Source organism: Chiroxiphia lanceolata, chromosome 14 (assembly GCF_009829145.1).
Source record: "Chiroxiphia lanceolata isolate bChiLan1 chromosome 14, bChiLan1.pri, whole genome shotgun sequence".
NCBI classification, from domain to species: Eukaryota; Metazoa; Chordata; class Aves; order Passeriformes; family Pipridae; genus Chiroxiphia; species Chiroxiphia lanceolata.
The window spans coordinates 9,575,501-9,601,727 of NC_045650.1; the positions used below are offsets into that span (position 1 = coordinate 9,575,501).

Here is a 26,227-nt window from a genome sequence, read left to right on the forward strand (position 1 = left end):
AATAATTCATTCAGGAGCAAAGGAAATTAGCTTTTTCTCCCTAATTTTCCTTTCCCAGCTAGGGAGGTGAACACTGGAATGTGGCTGGTTCAGGGGGTGCCATCACACCCCGGTGTTGGGGAGGGTGGGAGCCCCAGCTCCCTGCAGGGTGCCGGGGCTGTGCCCTCCCAGCTCCTGTGCCGCTCAGCCCACAGGGAAAATGTGTCTGAATTTCCAGTGCTGCATCTGGGAGGAATTATTTGTGGTTTGTGGCTGTTTGAAATCGCATCTTGTGCTTATGTGCTGCTTGTTAGGTCCGGGGAATTGCATGTCAGCCTGGGAAGTGGGGAAGGGGAAGATGCCCACGTTTTGAAACTGGTTGGTTTTGTTAATATATAAGGGTAAAGGCTGGGCCTCCCTCAAATCAGGGTAGGGTTACACTGATGTTCTAGAAAGAAAAGGAGAACAAATGTTCAGGGTTTTATGGTACCATATTTCAATCTAGTCAGTCTTTGGGAGATTTGGGTAAATTTTTGTTTTAGTGGGGAAGTGAAGGTTAGGATGGAATTTGAGTGTCTTCATAGGAAAGATGAATTTGCAAAATGTTTTGCTGTCTCACTTGAGTGGAAGCATGTGGTTTTCAGTTCCCATAACCTCAAGGCATTACGAAATCATGATTAAAGCCCTAAGAACAATGAGATCGGCATTAAAATTGGTAAGTTTGGAAAATGATACATTTTGAGGTTTTCCTTAATTTGCTTTTCTTGTCTTCCAGCACTACAGGTCGTAGTTTCAAGCATTTTCCCACAGCAGCAAGGGCTGGGTTGTTTTGGTTTTTAATTGTAAACTGAGGTTTTTATGTAATCTGCTCTGTCCAAAGCTGGGACTTCAGGAAAACAACAGATTGTGCAAGCTGTGAGAGCAATTCCAGCGTTTGGGAATAGATTCAGCCTTTGTTGAAGGTGAAACTTTGCTACAAATATCACTTATTGAAGTGGGGAGTATGCCAGTTGCAATCCAGATGGTATTTACATCCCTAAGATGATATGGTATGAAAACATTCACCTTGCAAAGAAGCAAACTTTCTTGTTAAAGATCTGTTTAATATGTATCTCTGTTTGATCTTTTTGGTGGAGAAAAATACTCTATTGACTGTACATACAAATTAGGTGATAATTTAGATAGTGCTTGATGATGGGAAATCAGAAGCACAAGCACTGGCTCTGGGCAGCAGAGGTGTAGATGATACTTCCAGCATTTTATATTGTTACCTGATTTTTAAGTTGTGGCCTATTTACCTGGATAGTTAATTAATTCATGTGCAATTAAAAACGCACAATGCAGACTTCATGGAGACTGCACATAAAACACAGAGGCTTAGTAGGGTATTAGGGATTCATCTGGGTGCCTGGAATACAGAGGATCTTTGGTTTGGTTTGTGTCTAAGTGGTCTTTGTTTAACTGATAGCTGCTAACTTTGTTTAACTGATAACACATGTTGTGCTCTTCCTGGTGTTGACCTTTTTCCAGTTAAACTGGCTTAAAATGAAAGTGTTTATGGGGGAGATTCTGCAGCCCTGGGGTCCGTGGGCTCTTTGTCTGAGCCGAGGGGGGTTGGTGGTGTCTGGGGGCAGTTAGCAAAGAGCTGCATGTTTGCAGATTTTAATGGCTCTTGCTCCAGACAGCTTTTAACACACTCCCTGCACAGCCACCCTGGGCAGGAACTGCTTTTTCCATTGCCAGTTTGGGTTTTGTCACTGTGGTTTTATTACACTTTAGGTTTCTTGGGCGTGTAAAATGCCATCAAATTGGTAACAGAAGGAGGAGGGAGGTTTGCAGCGCAGCCTCGGGCTTAGCAGTAGTGGAACAGGCTGCTGCGTGCGAGGGGAAATGAAAGGAGTGCTTTGTGCCTGGCTCCACAGGCTTTAGAGAAGGGCTGGGTCCACGTCTGCATGGGCCTGCTTTGAGCTGCTGCTTCTGGGCATCAGGAGGAGCTTTTCCAAAGTCTCTCACAGTGAATGGACCATGTCTGGGGAGAAGTGTCCACAGCAGAGCGAGTCTGTCCCGTCTGATCGCTGAGAGCATTTTCACTCAGCCACTGACTCAGACTCCCTGAGCCCACAGAGAGCCTGTCTTGGTGCTGGCAGTGCTGTTGGCTTTGTTCACCTGCTTTCCTCAGCTGCCCTGAAGTCATAGGGAATTTGTGAAGTGTTTGTAATGGAAAAGCACATGGGGAGGGTGGCCACAATGTTGCAAGGCAACTATTAGTAAGACAAGAGGCATGGCCTTAAGCTCTGCCAGGGGAGGTTTAGGTTGGATATTAAGAAGAAACTCTTCACAGAGAGGGTAATCAGGCATTGGAATGGGCTGCCCAGGGAAGTGGTGGATTCTCCATCCCTGGAGGTTTTTAAGATGAGGCTGGATGTGGCACTTAGTGCCGTGGTCTAGTAACCACGGTGGTGGTGGATCAAGGGTTGGACTTGATGATCTCAGAGGTCTTTTCCAACCTGGCTGATTCTATGATTCTACGTGACTGTGGTCAAGAGTTTTCCAGGAAGGCTTTTAGGGGTGCGGGGATGTCGTAGGGCATTGTTGCTCCTCTGCTGGCCCTGCCTGCAAAGGTCCCGTTAGCCAGTGGGTGAAGGATGTGGGTTTAACCACAGGGGCTTGGGGCATCCCTGAATGAAGGGGGTTAGACTATCCATCAACTGGGGTTAAACTGCCCTGGTACTTTGTCCTTTTTGTCCTGGCTCAGAGTGAGGCTGTTCTAAGGGACTTTCAGGATGGTCCTAAGGAAAGGGGCCACCCTTGGGTCTTGTGTGAAAAGCTGGAACCTTTGGAGAAATGTGAGGATGTGAGTAGAAGAATGCTTCAATACTTCAAATAGGAAAATGTGTTATGATATAAATATGGGATCATAGAATCAGCCGGCTTGGAAGGGACCTCTGAGATCATCAAGTCCAACCCTTGATCCACTACCACCATGGTTACTAGACCATGGCACTAAGTGCCACATCCAGCCTCATCTTAAAAACCTCCAGGGACGGAGATACTGTCTGCAGAGAGGATGCTCGCCCCTCTTCATCCATGTTGAGAACAAAATTTTTTCTTAGTGCCAGACACAGGCATACAGGTCTCCCCTTCTCTCTTTCCAAGGCTCTTTTCCATGCCATGATGCTGCATAGCTCTGCTGTGACTTGGTTTGAACCCAGATCATAGAACCACAAAATCATTAAGGTTGGAAAAGATCTCTAAGATCATCAAATCCAATCGTTAGCCCAGCACCACCACTAAATCACGTCCCCAAGTGTCACATCCGTGTGCCTTTTGAGCACCTCAGGGATGGTGACTCCACCACTTCCCTGGGCAGTCTGTTGCAATGCCTGACCACTCTGTTGGTGAAAAATTTTTTACTAATGTCTAATCTAAACCTCCCCTGGCACAACTTGAGGACAAGGATATAAAAAAATCAGGTGTTTATTCCCAAAGCAACTGAATAATGGTACCTGTAACCTCTCAAATATATCGGTGCTTCCACTGGAAGAGGAGACTGTGGATGGGAGGAGAAGCAACATGAAGGTTTAGAAAAAGGTGATGCCTTTTCTTACCCAGCAGAGTATCTCTGTAGAGGCAAGTGTGCAAGCACTTACTCAAAAGACTCACTAACACATTGAATACCTGAGTCCTTTTTTTAGACAGGCTGTGGTGCAGCATGTTTTTGAAATGACCCTCATGGGCTCTGCTCTCCCTGTCCAGCAGTAAACTAATTCTCAGGACTAATGGTAAAATTCTGCAAGGCATGAATTCGCAACTTGAATAGATTTACTGTGAGTTAATAGATTTTCCAGCATATCTCTTCCAACCTGTTTGTGGTGGCATCATTTTAACATGCACAGTAATTGAAAAAATTGCCAAATGATAAGATTTGTAATCCTCTTTTACCTGTGTTTTTCACACCTAGGAAGGACTCCATAAAAAACATAAGGTTTGCAGTAAGAACATATAATTTGTGTGGAAGTGTTCAGATGGGAGGTGTCTCTGGGTGGTAACTTTTCCTTGGGAAAAAAAGGGATTTTGGAGTTACGAGCAGATAATACTTAGCAAATGCCAGCAGGAGGGTCACATGTGCCACGAGTTGCAGAATAGATGAGTCAGGAGGGTCTAATGATGAAGATGAATCTTCAGCTTTGTAGATAATATATTCTGTGTTGTTCTCCACATGCAGCCTTTGAAATATGTGATCTTTATTTTGGGAGGACTGTACTGAAAGTATCTTTTGGAAAAAATTGTGGGTTTTTTTTTTCCCAAGCATATTTGTCCTTGCTCCTTTTGTTATCGTTATTTGTAAATCAAAAGTTATATTGATCTGGAGATTATGTGTTAAACAATGTCTGAGCAGTGGTTGCTCTATTACTGAGAAAACCAGCTGCCATTAAACTTTTGGTAAATTTATCGATCGATACTCTCCATGTTTCTCTTCAGAAAAAGAACAAGCTGAATTTTCATTTACTGGGAACGCAGCTGAACACGTGGCCCCCTTGTTCAGCAAGGGATTTAAGCCTGCGAGGAACTTCGGAGAGATGAATAGTGCCATTACTTTGCAGAGGATTATTCATGTTCCTGAAGGAAAGCCTCTCTGGAGCGGGCAGTGGAGCCTCGGATCGATTCCTGGCAGCTGTGGTTGTGAGCCTTGCTCTTGAGAGCCAAATTATCATCTTGTGCTCCTGTTACAGCAGCTGCCTTGCTCTCACAGGGGGAGTAAGGAGATGATAAAACATCTTCCTTTTAAAATGACTGTTAATCAAACCAGGGCTTTGAGCCAGAACAAGTGGGATGCAGGAGCCATGTGGAATGCTGGGTATGGCCCAGCCATGGGCTCAACTGGTGCCACCAGGTATGATGTCTCACCTTCTGTTTCTTCCCTTGGCAGGGACCTGCCCATGCATCAACTTAAAAAACAAAGTCAAAACCAACCAAAGAGAACACACAAAAAAACCCCAAATCAACAACAACCAAACAGAAAACCTAATCAACCAAACCCCCCCACCAAAGAAATAAACCCCAATAGCACTCTGAAAAAACCAGCAAAACACCCCCCCTGCCCCCAAACAAAGAAGACCTGTAAAAAACCCAACCAAAAAAACCCACCAAACCACCCTTCCCCACAAAGAAATGAACATAACACCCAACCTCCCCACAGCAAAGCCACCAGTGTTTTGGGGGGCTTTGTTAAGGGTACCACAGAGGAAGGATGGGAAGAAGTGAGTCTAGTTTTTGAAAAGTGCTGAGGCTGGAAAGTGGGGCCATGGGTAGGTCCTCCTTTTTTTTTTTTTTTTTTTTTTAAGGATGGAGATGTTACCTCTGGGATTTGTGTGCCTGGGATGCCCTGAGTCCTGTTACAGTGGTGCTGCTGTAGGTATGATGACCTCTGTCAATCCCTGTGCTGTCTCAAACAGGAAGGGGGGTTTGGGTACCCTGCTCTGTGTCGAGTAAGATGTTGCTAAAATACTGTGCATGTGCTCAGTGACTCAGATGCTGCCAGGGAGCACTGGAGGGGCTGGTTGCACTTGTGCTACCAAGGTGATCCATGGTCTTATTTCCATGTTGGAAACCTTTGTCTTTCTCTGAGGTGCCTTGAGACAAAACCAGCTTGAAAATCACTAAATTGCTTTTGAGAGCCTGGGCATTGTTCTGTGTCTTAGAAACAGTCACTCAGGGGAAGAGTTATACCCCTGTTGGTTGGTGTATGTTACTGAGCAAATGCCTTTCCCAGATTCTGCCAGCACAGGTAGGAAGCTGATAACAGAACTAAAGGGACTGGAGTGACTAAAAAACGGTCAACAGGTGCCCTTAAATAAGTGCAAGTCCTTTGTGTTACTATGGGGATCAAGAACTGATCTTCTGCCATTTGCTTTTCATCACACAGTTGAGATAACTTTAAAGAGAATTTGGCCAGGAGAGATTATTAAGGAAGGAATTTGCTTCTTAAATAAATAGTCTGCTCTCCATTGTTGGAGACTTAACAGGCTGATAAAAGCCTGCTGGAATGAAAGGGAGCCTGGAAAACCCGTCTCAGATCTGCCTTGCTCTAAAGTTACTGAGACCAATACACTTCCAAAGACTTTTTTTCAACTTTCTGAATACAAGCTCAACTTGACCTAGTGGCTTGCTTTATCTTCATTTATTCTGATGAATAAAGGAATTTGCTAGGTTTGCATTTTTTCGGGAGTTGCTTATAACTTTTAGTTTAAAATAAATGGAGGAACTACACAAACTGGTGTCCTGGTCTTTAGAAATGCTTGGCTTGTAAATTTGGGAGGAAGTGCATGGAGTCACTTGCCCTCTGTTTGATATGTGGCTTGTCATTCATCTTTTAAGAGACATGCTGCATTTTTGATATCTTTGTAACCCCATTAAGTGGATGTTGGAGCCTCCAATTAGTAAAATATGGCTGGGTGGGTGACTAAGTGCTGTTTTTCTTGTGTCTCCTCTCTTTTTTTTTGGAAATGCACTTTGTGTTTAAAAATAAAACCAAAACAATCCCAGATGTGTCTTTGCTATGGTAAAATCCCTGGGTCTGTGATATCTTTGGCTGCTCAGTTACCCAGGGCAGAGATGCCCTTTTCCCAGGGTTTTTGAAGCTATTCCTGCTGCACTTGGGCTGTGCTTCCTGGCTGAGCAGCTGGCTTGAAATAGGAGTTCTAGGTGGAGACTGTCATCTCTGCAGCAAATTAGAGAGTTAAGAGAGACCAGAAGTGCAGAATGTAAATATTTGTGATAAAAAAAACTGGGAAAGTGAAAGTTCCCCAGTGATGTGACATTAGTTCGGGGCATGTTATTGATACAATTCTATTGTAACAAAAACCTGGTGGTGTGGTTTTCAGTGTTTCACCTTCTGTTCTGTGGGATTGGTTTAATTAACTTTTCCCTTTTGGAGGGAAAGAGAAAAATATGAAATGTTTGGAGTGTACATTTTTCTGTGTGTGTCTGAAAGTGCAGACCTCGTTTGCTGACCCTGGGCTCTCCCACTGCCTTCCCACAGGACTGGGTTTGGTGGGACTGCTCTCTCCCCAGTGGTCTCTGCCCACTGGATCAGCAGGTTGTTTCCTGCTTCTGCTGTTGCAAATTCCCAGCTTCTCAGAGAGCGCTGGATGAGGACGAAAACACCAGTAAGTCCCTTCAGCAGGAGCAGCCTTCACCCCACACAAGTGCAGAGTTTGATGCTTTCCAAGCCAAATGGTTCCCTCCATCCTTGGGCAGTCCCACATCTGGGCTCAGCTCTTCCCAGTGGTCCTGCTGTGTGGTGCATCCCTAAATTAGTCTCCAAGAATGGAGAGGAGCCTGAAGCACCAGGAGGGAGGCGTGGAGTATGTGGAGAGAGGTTTATCTTTCTTGGGTCTGACAGGTTGCCACCACAACAGAACCTGCAGAAGCCTCTTACATTCCTCTGTCTCCACTTTTCCTGTTTGTGCTCCCAGGGCTCAGTTTGAGCCTGCTTCTCCGGGCTCTTATTCTTCCCTTTTCCTTTTGATAAAGAATCATGTTCACCCACCACTTGTGCCGGCCCTGACTGTTTGCATTTTTAACTTTGTCTTTATTAAATTTTCAGGAATCTGTTAAGCATTCACACATCTGTCAAGGCACAAAGCATTATCTTTCTTGATGCTCGGGAAAACAAATTATATGATGGATGTGAAACCCATATTTAATGAAAAACACCAAAGCCACGTGTTGAAGCACGAACCCCAGAAAAGATTTTGCTGCAGGGTCATTTGTGTGAGGTGATTGGTCTGATTTTTTTTTTGAATTTTCACTTGGAGCGTAGCTTTCCTGTGTTGAAGTGGGTACTCCCAAGAGTCTCCAGGGATCTCTAAAGGCATCCTAGTGCCTCTCAAGAAAACACTGCTTTTCTGTGGTCCCCTCCAGCATCCCTAACCCTGTTTTTTGCTTTCATGAGATCCGGATGGCAGCGTGGGGTACAGAGTTCTGCACTGCACTCCCTTCAGGTGAGGGGCTGGTTGGAGGTGGGGAGCTGTGGACACCAGCATTTCTCATCTCCTTGTTTCTGGGCTTGTAGCACCTTGTGTTGGTGAGCTCTGCTGTCTGCATTAACAAAGGTTCTGTGTGTGGGATATAAATATTAAATGGGTGAACCACAGTGTGACTAATTGTCTAACAGTCAGACTATTACCTAGACTGTAATAGGGAGCGCATTTTCAGGACCGTTTGAGTGGGTATAATGAGATGGTATCATACAGTATTTTTATTAGAAACTTCGGGCAGTGTATTTCAAACTGCCAGGGCAGTTAGATAAGCTGAACAATTAAAAATAAATGGCTTTGGAGCTTGGTGTTTTGATAAAAACAGATAATTAGGAGAAGATGCTTTTCCGACAAGAGCATAATGATTTGGTGTTGGCTGGTGTGAGCAGCGCTGGCTTGGAAACTTGTAATTTGGCTCCTGTGGGAGTGAAGAGGGTGGGCACAGAGCTGGAAGGAGCCCACTCTCATTTAAAGACTGGACTGAGATATTCGCTCTCTTGGTCTGGTGGTGATGGAGCAAAGGCAGAAAGTGCAGACCTTGGTAGCTTAAAATTTAGAAGACAGAATAACTGAATTGTTCTAATTTTTATTACTAATGCTTTGAAGCTAATCTCATAAATTTGGGAGCTCGGTGAAAATTTTTATGGTGACAATATTGTAAAAGCAGTCCAAAGGCTGTGTCATAGTTGGGGAAAATGCATTTTCTAAGCTTTAAACCCAAATGCTCTCAGAGAAACAAACCCTGTAAGAGCAGCAGTGGCTCCATCTGATGGGTTTTGTAATGCCACAGACAAAAGTAATTATGCTGCTTAGAAGAGCTTTTGTCTCCAGATAATGTTGTTAAAAACTTGCAGTGTAGTGTAAATCATAACGGAACAAATCTGGAGGCTGCTCTTATTGCTGCCAGGGGAAATTCTCTTAGATTTTGTTTTCTTGCTGCTCAATATATTGCAAACCTTTTGCAAGTTGGTAAATAAATATTACCTGCTGTTTGAAAAATGACTTGGGGTTCATCTCACCAGCAGTGCCTGTGGCAGCCAGGCTGTTATTGCAAACAGTTGTTCCTCTCTTGGTGAGCTCTGTTGTGTGTGTTTTGGGAACACAGGCTGTTGCAATCGACCTAAAGTTGTCTGATTCATTGGAGATATTAAAGAAGTGTTTCCTTCTTAGAGCTCACTCACATGTGGATGCCTCTGGCTCCTTTCACCCTTTCCAAGCAGTACCGTGGCAATTGCCAGGTCAGATAATATTTGGTCGAACTTACAAACCCCAAAACTTTTTGCATTTCCTTGATGAACATTTGAATTCCAATCCATGAACATTGGTGGTGTTTTTGAGTGGCTGAGCACTTTTGGCTTTTAGATATATGGGACTTTTAAAGGTTTGGGAACCCTGGGCCTGCAGGGGATGCAGCGATTGCATTAGTAACATATTAATTAACTGAGGAATTTTCCACCATCCTGCCTGGACAGCCATGTTTTTGCCTCAGGATGGAAGTGATTCTCATGGGCTGAGGGATTCCGGTACCTAGTTGTCTCCTGATATGATTTGTGTCCTGAGGAGTGAAGGGAGAGGTTTTGCCATCAGCAGAGAAGTGCCGTAGAGCAGGAAGAACCAAGGCAGCTTGGCAGGTGAAGTCTGACCAGACTGGAGGCTCTCTGACCCCTGCAGTTATTGCTGTACCTTGTTCAGAGAGTCAGGCCCTGTGAGCAGGGACCCTCCAGAGACACGAGGAGAGCCACTGAAGCCTGAAAGAGGGACTTCAGCAAATCCACTGAGCTTCAGGAATTGGGCCACTTGCATCCCTGGAACAGTTGCATCCACAAACGAGGTTCACTGGGGGAGAAGATGCATGTTCATCCCTAAAAGGCATTAAAGTGCATTTTGGGATGTGGATCTGGTGAGATTTGAAAATGGTCCCACGTGCAAGACAGGGAATCACTGCATGCCACATTTGCAGCCTGTAGCGTGGGGTGCTTCCAAGCAGCAGTGTTCTGGGGAAGGGGCAGTGAATCACCAAATGCATTATCATCTGCAGAGGGAAATTCAGCTGAATGCCAGTGATCCGTGTTGATCTCAAGGGAGGTTTCTGCTGCACGGAAATCAGTTCCTTGTTTGTTTTACAGTTTGGGACAGTGCATGAGGATTCACCACTCTTCCACAGAGTCTTGAAGGAGATGGCCCTGAAGCTTTTAAGGGGTGTAAGGATATGATGGTGACAACATGACCTTGTCTAGGATTACTTGCCTGATTGTCTCCCAGAAAATAAAACTGAACCTTGCTGTTACTGGCTCTTGATAGTGGAATAACAAACATGTTGTAGTTCCTGCACTGTGAAGATGGTCAGGATAAGACATTAAGTGTGGGAAGACAAGTTTTTGAGCAAACAGTCCTTTGCAGAAGTGCAAATGAGAGTTGGGAGCTCAGCTCCTGATAGGAAGTGGAAGCAGCCACGGTAGGAGTTCCCCTGCTCAGAGAGAGCTTTATGGTTGCCGGGTTTCTGTGGCTGGATATCAAGAAGTAGGAAAATCGAGGTTGTAGGTGCAGTTTTAATGCCTTGGTGTCCATGTGCTGAGGGGTGCTTGTGTCACACAATCAGGGGTGCGCAAGTTACACAGTCCTGCATCTCACCCCTCTTTGTTCCCTTCTGTGGTGCCCCATGGACCTGCTGCTGATGCAGCACATTTTGCTGTGCAGCTCCCTCACCGTTTCCTGTGCCTTTGCCAAAGAGGACTTGCATGGTATGGCGTGTGATACCCAAAGAAGGGCAGCTGCTATGTTGGAAGATTGTCTTTGCAGCAAAACCAGAGCAGCACAGTACTGGCGGGGCAAGCATGAAGCCCGTGGCATGTTGTGGTGCCTGACAGCCATGGTGGATCCTGCTGTTCCCTCCTCCCTGCTGTGTGCCACCTCACACCTTCTCCCAGTGGGAGGTGGTTCCATGTGGCTGCTGTGGTGCTGTTTTTTGGTGAGCAGGCATGGGGGGCAGAGGGACCTTAGACCTCCCTGTTCCCAGCAGCAGCACCTTTCCAAACACCTTCTGCTGCTTGTGAAGCTGCACTTGCTGAGCTTGGACCTGGAGGTGCCATCTCTGGAGCTGCCCCAGCTCTGCAGCTGCCATCAGATTTTGGCTCTTTCCTCTCCAGTGGGATGCTGTATGGGAATGGCTCACTGGGGTCGCTTGTGCCGGCTCCTTGCAGTTCAGGCAACTGCATCGCATAATCTCTTAAATAAACCCATCAAGTTGCAGACGTGGCTGGAGCCTCCTGCAGCCTGGGGCAGCCAGTAGGTTAATCCGGAGCTCCTCTGGCCCCGCCATCGACCCCTTTGAAGTTGCTGCAGCTTAGGAGTGAACGTGCTTTCTCAGGAAAGCTGGCATTTTTACTAAGCAGCAGACTCTTATTATCTGAGCTGAGAAGGCAGTGATTTCCTTCTCCTGCCAGTAATCCCCACTCAAGGCACTGTTATGCTCTTTTACGATTTATTTTCTCTAATTGCCAGTTTGCAGTGGTCATGCAGCTCTCCCTGGGCTGCGTTCTGGGAAGCTTTTACACTTTGAAAGGAGCTTAGTCCTACTGTTCTGGCTGCTGGAACTGGGCAGCAATTCCTCTCCAGGTGCTTCAGCAAGAGTCCTGCCTGAAAAATAAGTAATAGCCCATGCTGTTCAACTGGTGCCTGATACCTGTGATCTACGGTAGATTCAACTGTTTCGTGCATCCTTTGGGAGATCTGATAACCTGCCCTTGACTGAGGTGGTATAGCAAGTTCCTGGCAATTTTCTCCTGGATTATGGGGTCTTCATTCTACTTCCCATCCCTGTCTTCCAGCTCAGGGGACCAGGTATCTGAAGAACACCTGGTCTTACTATTAAAGACTGAGGCCACCATGGCGTTAAGTACACCTGCCTTTTCCTTGGCCTTTGTCACTGTGCTTTCCCCTGCATCCAGTAAAGGAGGAAGATCCTCCTGAACCCTTCTTTTTTTGTTAATGTATTTACAGGAACACTTCTTATTCTGTGCTGTGTGTGCACAGTACAGTGATGGAGATTTTAAAATGTAAGCCCTGGTTGGCTGTGCAGTACCTTTGCCTCCTGAAGTTGGGAGCAATTCTGATGCTTTGCTTTGTCAGGGTATTCACTCTGCTTCAGCTAGACCTGCAAACTGATTGCTCTCAGTGGCAGCTTTTGAAAATATCCCTAAAAAAAAAAAAAGAAGAAAGAAAAGATTGAATTATCCTCCAGCAATGGGAGTTTCAATAATGCCATGTCATAAGCAGGGCAGATTTTACCAGCAGTAAATCCAGGCTGTGGGATTTTTGGGGGGATCAAAAGCCCATGTCGCTTCTGTAATGCGCTGTTCGCTCTGTTTCCTTGTGAGGCTCCCTCGTGGGAGCACAGGGGACTGACCTGCAAAGTTTCCTCCTCTGTGAAGTGCTCAGAGCCTGGCCGTGGGTCACCGCAGCTGCTGGCAGCTGGGGATTTGCTGTTCCTGAAGCCAGTGCTTTGTGAGGGATATTTCAGAATAAGCACCTACTACAGCAGTTGGGTGGGAGAGATTTTGGATGTGCAAGACTCCTTTTTCATGAAGTTTTATTATTTCTTGCATCTATTAATAGGGCAGCAGGAATCTCCATACGCTTTTATAGTCCCTGTTGCGCTTTCTAATGGATATATGCAAAAGCTCCAAGGCGCGTAAAATAGACACTCTCAGCCAGTTATTATGATAAAAATTATGTGCATGTCATGACCTTTAGAGCAGTGGGACTGTGTGTGCATACTCTGTTGATATGCCACTGTTCTCCATTCCTTTCTGAAGCGTTTCTCGCTGTAGGAGGTTTGCACAGGAACTTGGAATATTTTTGTAATCAGCGAAGAGTCTTTTGGCTCTGATGATAACTGGAAAAGCACAGAGGAGCGAGAAAAGGGAAGAGGGATGACTTTTTCTAAAGGAACTAACAGAGAAGAGGTTAAAGGCGGATGGTGAGGCACAGCATGAAAATCCTGGCGCCGTCTCCAGTGCTGTCAAAAAAACGCTGGTCCAAAAAGTTCTTTGTGCTCTTAGAGGAAAAAGCTATTCTGGTGCTCTTGAGGATAAAGAAGGGGGGAAAAAAAAATTTTGTAATCCATGTGCCCTCTTTAAAGAGATGGTCTTTGTTTTAAAACTTCTAATAACAGTGCTACCAGAATTTGCTCTGCTTGCACAGCCCACTCTGTGTCAGACTCACCCTTGTGCTGGAGAGCTTTGCCATGCTCTGTATTGGGGTGAGAGGCAGGATGCCAGCTGTCATGGAGAAGGAGGCACTGGGGGAAAGAGGGGTCCTGTGTCCTTGCACCGCTGCATCCCTCAATCTTTGCTGTTAGGAAGGATTGCTGTCTCCTGGGAATGCAGATGGTTGTTCTGGGCTTGCTGGGACAGTCTTGGTGTGAGCATCAGGAGCTGTGGACAAAATGCTTCAGCAGCATGCCTGGGGTGTGTGCAGGCACCAGATGGGATGAAGACAGTGTTTGCAGAAGTATATCAGTAATTTCTGCTTTGGTCTCTGCTTACACCACAGCTTTCTGCATGCTGTGGTGGAGGGCAGCAAACAGCACTTGGTCCCTGTCCCACCAGGGGTTCCTGCATAGGATGCACCTGGGAAGAAAGAGCTGGAAGTCCTGGAGATGTGATGGTCTTAAAAGCTCTTGAGCAAGGTGAGAGGTTATGCAGGGCGAGCAGCAAGGCCTGACATTGCTTGTGATAGTGTTGATACTGAACCCCTGTGGAGATGTGTCAGGCCACGCTCAGCTGCATCCCAGCCTTAACAAATGGGGAAAATAACACTTATGGCTTTAAAAATTAAACATTCCCTTTAATTATTGAACATGAATAATTTTCATGCAAATTGAGCCTGGATGTGTGTTTCCAGAGTGACACAGCTGAGAGCAGTTACATTGTAGGGTGTCAGTGACCTGTGAACTGAGAGGCTGTTCATTATTTTTAGCATTTTATGAACAGTACCCTGGAGGGTGGGACTCAGGCTGGTAGAGAGAGTTGGCCAAAGAGAAAGACTTTAGTTTGCACCAGTGCCATCCCCTTCTAATGCTTCAACATGCTAACTGGTGTGTGTGTGTGCGTAGGTATGTTGTTTTTACATAGTGGGGTATGGATATTTTGGAAGTCTCCTGATGAGGAGGGCTATAATTAAAGGAATAACTGTGCAGTGGCTGTGCTGCTGGGAGCTCCCCTGGTCACCTCATGGAGGAGGTGTGGACAGAAAGTCCTCAAGTCTTTTGAAGGGGTAAATGCACCATGGTTTTTCCTGGCAAAACAACAATCTCTGTCTAAAACTTGAGTTTCACGGGACAGTTTGGCACAACCTGATGTGTGTGAGAGTGGTCCTGGCTGGGCACCCACAGATAGACACGACGTCACAGGCTCTCAACATTGAACTGGACCTTGGAACAGCTCTCATCCAGGGCAGATGAAACATTGGATCTGCAGCTGAAGTGAGCCAGGTGCATTTGGGAAAACTACAGCACTGTGGGGGCTTTTCCAATGGCTTGGAGGACACTTAGTGCTGGGGGTTGAGTCAAAATATCCTCTGTTATTAAGCGTCTATAAATATTTTCCTTTTCGTAATGGAATGTCAGCATTTACTGTTTCCTGATTTTAAGCATTGTACAGTTTGTCAAACATTTATCTCTGCCTTAAATTAAGTCTGGAGATAGAATTCCTGTTAATTTCAAATCAATATAAAAGGGGGAGAGAAAGAAATTGCAGTCTAGCCGTTTTCTTGAATCAATATTTTCTTTAAAAGCTGAAATGTTAACTAGATCATAGTTTTTTTGCCATTTTGAAATGTAGCTTCTGTTTAAAGAATTTATGCATTTCCCCTGAAAATCGCTGATGCTGGTAAGTTTTGCAGCAGGCACAGCTGCCAGCAGGTGTTTGACCCAAGGCAGGCAGGATGGGGCCAGCTCTGGCAGCGGGGATGTGGTAGAACATTAAACATTATCCTCCTTGTTTCTGAGCTCATTGTCTCTTAACCCTTTTTTTTTTTTGTTCTGTTTTGCAGAAGCCTTTGAAATTGTAGTACGGCATGCAAGAAACTTCACCAACAGCATGTTTAGGACCCACTACAAGAGCATGGGGCCCAGAGCTCTTAAATTCGTTGGAGAACTTTTTACTGATGTCTCTCTGTACATATTGGGCTCTGACATCAGTGTTAATGACATGATAAATGAATTCTTTGACAGTTTGTTCCCTTTGGTTTACTCCCACTTGATTCATCCCGGCTCCCCCGATCCTTCCTTGGAAATGGCAGAATGCCTGCGGGCAGCCAGGAGAGACCTCAGAGTCTTTGGTAACTACCCGAAGGTGATGATGACGCAGGTGTCCAAGTCACTGCAGGCCACGCGGGTCTTCCTGCAGGCGCTGAACCTGGGGATTGAGGTGATAAACACCACGGACCACCTGAAGTTCAGCAAGGACTGCGGGCGGGCGCTGCTGAAGATGTGGTACTGCTCGCACTGCCAGGGGCTGCTCCTGGCCAAGCCCTGTGCCGGCTACTGCAGCGTGGTGATGCAGGGCTGCCTGGCGGGCGTCGTGGAGATCCATAACCACTGGAGAGAGTACATCGGGTCTCTGGAGGGGCTGACCAAAGGCATGCACGGCATCTATGACATGGAGCACGTCCTCCTGAACCTGTTCTCCTTGGTGCGGGATGCGATCGTCCACGTGCAGAGGAGCGAAGGAAAGCTCTCGACAACTGTGAGTAGATCTCTGTAGTTCCCCAAGCTCGCTGCTGTGGCAGGGCTCATGTACCAGAAACTCTACGTGCTGAAGCCATCCTGTCCCTTTCCTCCACTCAACAAACCCCAGATGCCTCAATTACCAGCTCCTTCTCTCCCATTCTGATTTTTAAAAAAAACTTTTGGTGGCATTTGAAACTGGTGTTTGCAGGGCCTGTGTTTCAGTTAAGGGCTGTTCCTCTTTTCAGGTTGGTCAGAGCAGAAGGGTCTGGACTTACCCTGGCATCAGCTTTGTAGCTGGGGTGGGAGGTTGGAAGCTGAGGTGTCCCAGCATTTTCAGTTCTTCCTGAGTGCTGTGCTTACCTTGAGTAGTTATGAAAGGCTGGTCCTGCTTTCCAGGTGTTCTCTTCCTCCTTTAACATCACTAAAATGTACATCCAAAGAGATGCCAAGTAGAGGCACATGCTGTGGCATGCATCCCCTGATTTACCAAAGGAAATCTGATTCTCCATCTCTTGGTAACTCATTCCAGTTTTGGGCTGCATTTAATCGCAGGGATGAGATCATTTCTTATTTATTAGAAGTGACTTGACTCTTTAAAAAAAACATTGTGAATTTCTGAACCTCCTGAAAAATGGAGGCTTTCTTGTTCCAAAAATCCTGCTGCTCTGTTTGAACACCAAAGACAAATGTACTGTGGTAATACAATGCTTGTTCTGCAGAGTAGATTTTTCTTAAGACACAACTGAGCTGCTCCATGTAGGTAGGGTAGAGTTGGGAATGGGGCAAAGGTGCAGGAGTGTTGTAACAGTTTGCTTAAAGCCAACGATGATTAAAATCTGACACTTGTTTCCCTGTTAGCTGCTTGTTCCTGCCATTCTTGATTCCTGTTTACAAAAGGGCTGTGTTTATGTAGGTCACTGTACTACTTGCACCGGGAGTAACTCTTATCTTTTTTTGGGGCACCGTGGAAATGTATCAGCTTATGGATTTTGAGCTATGTGGCACTCAGCCAGCAGCACTCTTCCCTGCCGTTTGCTGTGCCGCCTTTGCTCGCTGTTTGCCCAAGACATGCCACCACACTTATGCAGGCTGTGAAATAATGAGGTGGCACTCGTGTGGTGTCACACCACCTGGGTAGTTTGGCACACATGGAGAGAGCTCTCTCTGTTGCTTAGAAGGGACCACACTACAGTAAGGTGGATTACTCTTGTGTTGCAGTGACCAGGAGGAGGCTGTGGCTGGGCTGAATGTTGGTCACTTGGGCAGATGAGTGCAGGCAGGACTCATGGGCAGCATTTTAGCCTCCAGAGTACAGTTCAGGACATTGCCTTTCAACCTGCCTTAGGCCCTTTTTGCAGAAAATCCCAGTTTTATAGCATCCTGCCAAGCACTTCCTGTGCAGGGAGGTTTCAGCTGGCGGCCCAGGAGCAGCAGCTCTGTTGCCATGGAGTCAGGGTGGTTTCTTCTCCCTTCACTTAATTCTGTCGATCCTCTCTGGAACAGCAAAGGAGCAGAGATGTAGCTGTAGGTTTAGCTTGAGGTCAGGTGAGATGGAGAAGTCACGTTACAGGTGATAATGAGAGAAAACCCAGCTCAACTTTAAGCCCAGTTGGCATTTCCAAGGCAGTTAGAAACAAAACTTACTTCCACTTCTAGTGTGAGCCTATTTGATCTCAAAATAGTTGACATATTCAGTTTTGAGCAAGAGCTTCCAACATGTTTTGCACCAGCAAGCCTGCTGTGCTTGTAGGTACTAAGGCAGAACAAGAACACTGCCCTTGCAGGCTGTATACCAGGTTTCATGAGCACAGACAACGTGTGCATCACTGTACGATCCTAAAAGGATCAGTGTTTGTCCTCCTGTGTCCTTCTTTTATTGGCACGACAACAAAAATGCACTTTTTCTTGAAGATGTCCATGTATGCAGTTAATGAACTTGACTGTCACTTTTATTGCTGAATATTGACACCTTGATCTGTCTACAGAGAACAAGTAGATGAAGCGCCACTAAAAGCACAAGCCAAAGCAGTAGAGCTACAATCTGCTCATCCTCTGCCAAACCAGAACATACACTGACTTCCTTTACAATAAAAAATTAGTGGGCATTGCAAAACCATTGTGCTTTCGTACTTGATAGAGCTGTTTGAATTCATTAGTGCCATATGTAGTTAGGTACTTATTTAAACATAACTCCTCTTGATTATTTAATACTTGAGTGATTCTTTTATTTGCTCTAGAGACATTTTTGAGTTATAGGAGTGCAGAGGAAAAAAACCCAAGCCAAGCAAGCCTAGTTGCCTGGCAATTGTACTAAAATAGAATGGCCACTGGGTTCTTGAAGTTTGTTTTTAAAACACTGATGTTGCTCAGCTAAGGCTCTGATATCAAACCTGAGCCTAGAGCAACCTTTTTTTTTAATGAATGAATGTATGAGCTGTTCAGTAGAGAAATAAGGCAGTAATGGAAGCACTAACAGTCTTAACTAGAGTGTTGCAGATGGCCTGACTCTGATAGCTGGGCTGCATCTGGGGTAATCTGGGGTAAATCTCTCTGTAAGATATCACTCTGTATGTGATAGAATTTTTTATTTAGCTGTGCTAGAATGAAAATTCCTTGGTTAAACTTATCAGCACATATTGAGTTTCAAAGAATATACCCACAAACAGTTGCATTTACTGTTATCCTGCAAATATGATTGATTTTAGACACTGTGGTCATATCAAAGAATGAAATGCCACAGAGGTTGTCTTTGAAAATGTGAGGGTGTAGTTCTGGCCTGGTTCCTCATATTGACCTCTTTTATTACTGGCCTTGGCTACCTTTGCTTCCTTTCTATTCACTTGTGTGGTATTAAGAATGATAGGTTATTTAATTGTCATTAAAATCCCCTGGAATTATGGAAAACTTATCTTCCATGCCCATAGCGATTATAGCCTGACTGACAACACTACTGCCCTTGCCTCACCTTTGGGCTTCTTTTGTCTTTCACAGCATTGGTGGCATTTCTGCAACAGTAGTTTTTCCTCCTGGTGTTTCAGATCCTTGGGTGTGTTACCTGACTGAGCATCCTTCCTGCATGTGGTTGTTCCTCATTCCCCCTTGCCACCTTCCCCTAGGCTGGGTATGGGCATTCACATGAAGACCTGGACCCTTTTATAGCTTGCAGCAGACCTGGCTACAAAGGGCATGTGAACTTGAGCTCCAGAGGTGTTGCAGAGCCTCCACGTAGGTTTCTGAGCAGCTCTGCAGTTCCCAAGATGAGGAAGTCATACTGCTGTTAATCTGCTTTTGGGGACTGTGTGCCTCCAGGCATGCATTTAAATGTGAGCCTGTGTGTTCCTGGTCTGTAAACAGCAATGCAGAGCAGTGAATTCAGTAATATGGCAGTAAACAGTTCCCATCCCAAGCCTTGCTTTAGTAGCTAATTTGTCAGTGGTAGTGTGTGTTAGGGCTTTATTATTTCTACAATTTGTCTGTTTAAAAACGTCACCCCTAAACCATGCTATTAAAATACTTTATCAAGGAGGCTGACTCTCAGGGCACATTGGGAAAAAAATTTGCTGTCTAGGGCTATATCTATATTAATTTTCCAATCTTCCACTTTTTCCCTGGTTGAAAATCTGCCTAGTATGTCCACCTCTTGTAGATATTTTAATCTTCAGTGTAGGGAAGAGCAATTTTAGTCCGTCTGTTTGTGCTTTTTACCACAAACCAAGACAACTGGGAGAGATGCAGTACAAAAAAGCTTAATGGAGTATTCAATCCCAGCACTTCTAAAAGTTAATGCTTTCACTGTTGTTGGAATTACAAGAGAAACAATCTGTCTGTGTCTTGCATAGCTAATAGTTGATCTCCTCTGGGGTTACAGTCATAGAATGGTTTATGTTGGAGCAGATCTTAAAGATCATCAAGTCCCAACATTCCCTGCCGTGGGCAGGGACACATTTCACTAAACCAGATTGCTCAAAGGCTTGTGAAGTCTGGCCTTGATGGGGCAGCCACAGCTTCTCAAGGCAACCTGTGCCAGGGCTCACCACCCTCACAGTCAAGAATTTCTAATCTAAACCTGCCCTCTGTTAATTTAAAGCTATTCCTTCTCGTCTTGTCTCCATGCCCTTGTCAAAAGTCCTTCTCCAGCTCTCTTGTAGCCCCTTTGAGTACTGGAAGGTGCAGTAAGGTCTCCCTAGAGCCTTCTCTTCTTCAGACTGGACAACCCCAACTCTCTCAACCTGTCTCCATAGCAGAGGTGCTCCAGCCCTCTGATCACCTTTTTCACCCTTGCTCCAAACAGGTCCATGTCCTTCCTCAGAGCTGGATGCAGTGCTCCAGATGGGTCTCAGCAGAGGGGTAGAATCACCTCCTTTACCTGCTGCCCACACTGGTTTTGATGCAACCCAGGACACAGTTGGCTTTTTGGGCTGCAAGCACACATTACTGGGTCAGGCTGAGCTTCTCATCCACGAGCACTCCCAAGTCCTTCTCTTCAGGGCTGCTCTCAATCCATTCTCTGCCCAGCCTGTATTTGTGCCTGGGACTGCCCCGACCCACCTCTCAAGCCTGTCCAGGTCCCTCTGGATGACATCCCTTCTCTCCAGCACATCAACTGTGCCACTCAGCTCAGTGTCATTGACAAACTTGCTGAGGGTGCACTTGATCCCACTGTCCATGTCACTGACAAAGATGTTAAAAATTGCTGGTCCCAATGCCAACCCCTGAGGAATGGCATTTGTCACTTGTACACTGAGGCATTGATTGTGACTGTTTGAGTGTGACCATCCAGCTAATTTCACCCACTGAAAAGACAGGGTTCCCTACCTTAAGCCAGCACTGTAAAATCATTTTGAAAGGTTACAAGGCTGAAGTGTGGAGGCTGCTGATTTGACATGGATATTAATTTATCTACAGAAATATTTTTCGTAATGCTTTTTTCCACCCCATAACTCATCAGGGTTTTGAATCCATTCCAAGAGAGTGGGAATCAACAGGCAACTCATAGCACAGTGAGACACAAACCAAAAAAGGTGTGGAGGGGTCTTGGGGTGAGGCTGTAGCCATGTATTGCATTTGAGGAGGAGGATGCCCTGTAGGTGTGAAAGGGATGAGGAATTTGGCTGCTCCTACGTGCCCAGCAGGGCATGTGTCCCCTCCCAACCCTTTGGATGGTGGTGTCAGGACTTCTCCTGCCCTTTGGCTGTCGTGTGGAGCCTCTCTGTCTGGACATGGAGCTGCAATTGCCAATCCCTGCCTCACACAGCGGGACTCCCTGCTTGGCAGGACATTTATGTCTTTGTGTAATTATGGTTGGGTACAGAAGACACTGTGGAGCTGATGTCTCTGTAACATTGACCAAATCTGGGAATGAGAACAGGTTGCAAAGGAATACAAGATTAGTCTTAAAAGTTTCATAGAAAAAGTACATTATGAAAAACACTGGCAACTCACCATCAAAAAAAAAAAAAATCAAGGGATTTTAGTTAGTTGAGGCTTGTGAGGCAGATGTGTCCCAGCCTGGGCATCTGCATCCAAAGGGACAGAGGCAGAGACAGAGGGGCTGAGAGAGAGCTGCCCAGCCCCTGCTGCTCCCCTTGCAGTTGGATGAAGTGTGCAGCTCTACCTGCAGAGCATTGCCTAGAAAGAAAAGAGCAGGAAGCTCAGCAAAGCCTTTTTTTTTTTCCACCTAGAATTGATGGCTGAGTTTCTAGAAAATCCTATTGCAAAATTAACCAGACCTTTGTTCAACCACTCGCACGCATCTGTGCTGAGGGGAGCAGGTTGGAGGAAGGGTGCCAGTGCCATACAAGAACAGCATGTAATTCCCCATGTGCTTGTCCTGTGAGAGGATCCTTGCTGTTTTACTTCCCCATAAACACCTTTAAAAGACTGCTGAGGTCTGGGTTAAGTAGGTTATACAGCCATTCTGCTGAGGTGCTGTGGAGGTGATGCCACAGTGCAGGCTGAGTTTGCTGTTATCCCAAAGCTGGAATGCTCACCTTACCTGGCTCAGGTAGAGTGCCTGGTGTGAACCTAGCTCTGATGCTGGCCTTGGGAAGCTGCCAGGGGAGCCCCAGGCAGGAGCAGAGTGAGGCAAGCTGGACGCTTGTTTGGCCTAGATTTTTAGGGAATCCTGGCAGGGAGTCCCTGAGCGTGCTGTGAAGATAACCAGGTACTTTGGTTGGTTGTAGCACCATGGAGAGGAGCATTGCTCTGCTGCAGTTGGTGTACAGGTTAGCACTACCAGCAAATACACAGGGATGAAAATCAAAAATAGATCAAAAATAGAGAGACTTTTGGCATGCAGAGTTGAAAATATCACCTGTTGCCATGCACAGTGATTTAATGCATTTGTCAGCACGGTGATGCCGGGGCTGTTTTCTCTGGGATCTGCTTTTGGAGCTGTCTCACCTGGTAACTTGCTGGAAGCTACTTTGCTCGGTGGGATGCAGCAGCAGGGAGCTCCAGTGAGTTTTCATATCTGCTAATGGATTTTTCTTTCTGAGCTAGAGCTGGCAAGAGACTTGTGAGGAAAGCTTTGAAATTACAGTGGTGTTCGCAAAGTCCTTCCCTTTGAGATGCAGGGATTGGTTTCTTTGTACTTTTAATGCGAGTTGCTTTCTGTTGGCATTACTCCTGGGATAGTCAGCTGGATGTACAGCCTCTGTATTTTCAGGTTCTTTATTGGCGAAGTTTAATCCTCAGGCTATTCTCTAATGCTCACTGGTAGCTAGCTCCATTTTTCACTTAAAGCTGGAAATACAGGTGAGGTTTTGGTTTTCAGTGATCTCAGACCCCCTTATAGCTGTCCCAAGGTGTGTGTATAATGTACTTTTGTTATCCATTTTGTGATAGCAGTGTAAGGCGCCTGATAAGATGTGGTAAAGTAAGCATCTGTTCCCCCTGCAGGATGAAAATAAACCTTATTACTGAGGGCAGTATCAGCAGCATTCCCATTCCTGTGAAAAGACCTTGGGAGTACTATGATTATGATTGTCTGAAGAGGTTTCAGGTAATAAAGATTTTCTGATACTTGTGGAAGTGTATGGCAAGGTGCTGAACTTCCAGGTGTTGATTTTGAGCTAGAAATTCCCATGGTGTTGGTGGCTTGGCTGGTGCTGAATGAGTAAGGGCAAAAATTATTCATGCCTGCACTTTCATAACCCAGTATCAGCAATGTTGATCCAGCTACTTTGGCATGCTGGGCTTCAGTCTCTGGTTTAGTAATCAAAGACACAGTAGCAAATTAAGGGTCTGCATCTCATTTTTGGAAGGGACTTTGGCATGAATGCTCTTGACCGTCACTTGCCTCTCTAAGGGAGTGAGACTCAGAGGTTATTCTCAGCCTAGTGAAAGCTTTACCTCTTGTCTGGCCTGGGGAGGGAGGCCATTGGTGTCACGATTAATTAATTCACTACTAACAAGTGCTTTGCCTCTGGAGGACACAGGTAGCATGCTGTCATGGACTTTGGTCAGCCTTGCCCTTTTCCTGCTGGGGTCCAGTGTGGGCAGAGTGGCATACTGGTCTGCCCTCTGCTTGCCCTGGTGGCATGGCGAGGCTCTGAGTCAATTTGTCACTGAATTGGGTCCAGATGAAGCAGACTGAGTGTGTGGCACTGTGCAGAGCTGCTGGGTGGAAGCAGTGGCCAGTGATGCTCAAACCTGTCACTGCAAAGCCAGAGAAGGTGGCATTGAACATCAACACAGGTATAATTTAAAAATAGCATTTGATTTTGTTTCAGTTTGTAAACTTTTATATTGCATTATCCTTTTTTGCTCTTCCTCTGTCCTTTTAACTGGATGTGTTCTAGCCTCTGGCATGTTGTGCCATTTCAAGGGAATTTGCAGTAATGCCTTTTTTTTTTTTATAATTAAAAGTAGAAGGTAGCTGCTGACAGTGCCCCTTCCTCCCTGCATGCACACATGGCAGCACATGGAGCATCCTTTGACAGCACATTTGATGTCCAACCCAACTTTGCACTGAAGCTCACATGAGTCTGTTCATTGACTTCAGTCTGAGGCAGATCTCTCGGCTGGTGGCAACTTCATCCCCACTACTCTGCAGCTGAAAAGGAGCTTTTTAAGGCTGCTGCATTTTATGGGTGGGAATATCACACAGCACCCACTGAGCCTGGCTCGCTCTCGCTTCAGATCATGTGTTGGCTGCAGTGTGAGTGAGATGCACACAGGTTGCATGTGATGGGATGTCTTGCATTTTCTCCAAGCTGGAGTCAGAACAAGCCTAAAGATCTCATGCAGATTAATTGCTGGCTCTGTGTAGCTGTCTGCATGTACCGTGGCTTGGCCTGTTCCTTGTTTTAGTGGAGGAGCTAATTTGTTGTTTTGCAACTGGCTCCTGAGCATTTAAAAAGATACTTGGTTCTGAGATGCCCTGACATCAGTACAAAGAGCACAGAGAGGTAGTGGGGCAGAATATGGTCTTAACAGATGAAAATGAGGGTACACAGCTTTGCAATGTTTTGCAGCTTTCTTCACTACACAGAGCAGCATCTTCTTTTCTCATCCCTTATCACAGCTGGATTGGGCAGCTGGACCCGGGATGCTTTGGGATGTAGGAGAGGAAGGAGCTGGTGACCATGTCATCCAAAGCAAGCTGTGCACACTGCAGGAGAGGATGTGTGGGGGTGCCTGGTCCTTGGGCTCTGAGCTTTACACTTTGAAATTTCAAACTGTCTCATTTTGTAATAAATTGTAATGGTCAAGGACATAATGTGAGGTCTTGAAGTAGATTGGATTTAAGCAGAAAAAACCTGAGTTTCAGTCTGAACCGAAGATCACAGTGTCAGAAAGTTCCCTCCAGGTGTCTTGAGGCTTCTGCTGCTTCAAAAGCTGTGGGAGAGGTGCTGCCTGGGGAGGAGCTGCCCCTCTGAACGGGGAGGGTTGGGGCTGTATTAGCGGATGAGCTTTACAGCTGAATTTCCTTCAGAGTTAAACCAGCCTTAGGCTCTAGGTCCTTGCTAAGATTTAGATTTGGTTTACCTGAAGGATGCTGCAAGCTGAAGCATGACAGAAACAGTAGACTTTGAGGTCTGAGCTGACCCATCTGGCTTCTGAGGAGCTCACAGAGAAGTGATATCCATGGTATTAACTGCGTTTATTCTTATTTAGCTTCGTCCAGACTGTCCCTCCAGAAAAGCCATTGCCCTGTGCGCTTACTGCTGAATGGTGGAACTGCCTCTGGGATTCTCTCTCAAAACTGCCCCCATATCTTCCTTTTATCAGAGAGATAAACCCCCTGAGTATCAGCCCAGTGGACACAGCTCCCTCGCTTGCTGCCCAGATTGCTGCTGCCTCCTGCAACCTCTATTAACATAGATGCTTTATTAGCAAAATACATTCTGGCCCATTTCCTTTCCTGAAGATTTTTATCCTTGCTTAGACCTGCAGCTTTGCAACACCACACTTGTGCTCACCAATATCCATCTCTCTGTGCTTTTTACGCTAAACCCTCTTTTGGCCTCATTATCCATGACTGCAGTTTCCACTAAGACCTCCATCCGGGGTCATTCGCCGGGCATCCTTCATCTTAACCGTGCTGAGTTTACTTCCAGTGACAGTAACCCCCGTGAGTGTTGCTGTCTTAAAACTAGAACTATCTCTCCCATTAGCAATGCTGATGAATGAGCCAAGAACAAACCAGAAACTTAAAAGCGACCCTCTGCAAAGCAGAAATAGTGCCCAGAGCTGCCTGGGTGGAGCAGTGGCGTTTTGTTTTGCGCTGGAGAGGATGAAGGGCTGGGTTACAATGAGTGGTTTGCTTCATTTTGAATTCTCTGCCTGTGTGTGGTGCTGTGAATTATATCTTTTTTACATCTTATTGTAAAGTGGCTTTGAGGTACCAGGCATGAAAGATGCCATCTACGAATACATTTAGCTGGGAGAAAAATTCCAACAAACAATTCAGGCGGATTTTTTGTCTGTCTGCTGCAGCAGTGCACCCCTCATTGCTGTGTCCTCATGCCTTGTCAGGCTACTGCAAAATGAACTGGTGGCCTTTTCCATCCCTGCCTGTTGTGTTGTTGCCCTCTAATAGGCCCCCAAGGGCATGAAGCCTACTTTCAGAAGGTGAGGTTTGCTGCTAACTGCATTATTTTTCCAAAGATCTGTTTAAGGAAGCGCAGGGTGGCTGCAGAAAGCTGCGCCGACAGCCTACAGCTACTTTGGCAGAGTTATTAATGTTTAAAAAGAAAAAGGAAAGAAAAAGTAAGGCAGCTGTTAGAGAATTTTGCAATTCTTTATGCAGGTGTATCTTTTTAACCTAATCAATTTTCACACCCAATTCTCCTCCACGCTATTGGCAACGGCAGAGATGATACTCTCAGCCACTGACCTGGAGAGAAAAGTGATCTGGGTGGTTACTGAGGATAATTTTGGGGTGACTGTCTTTCTAAATGCTTATTTAGAAATGTCTTTCTAAAGCTTATTAACTCTTGGATTGCACATATTGATCTGTATCATTGTA

At 45.7% G+C, this 26,227-nt stretch overlaps 1 protein-coding gene across 2 annotated transcripts in view; it reads left to right on the forward strand.

Annotated features, from left to right (window-relative positions):
• The window catches only part of GPC3 (glypican 3), a 145,441-nt gene that overhangs the window by 49,044 nt on the left and 70,170 nt on the right, over positions 1 to 26,227 (forward strand). For both annotated transcript variants that reach the window (XM_032702407.1, XM_032702408.1), the window contains exon 3: positions 15,075 to 15,769. In XM_032702407.1, coding sequence (XP_032558298.1) covers positions 15,075 to 15,769 — 695 coding nt within the window. The remainder of the gene's footprint in view (positions 1 to 15,074; positions 15,770 to 26,227) is intronic.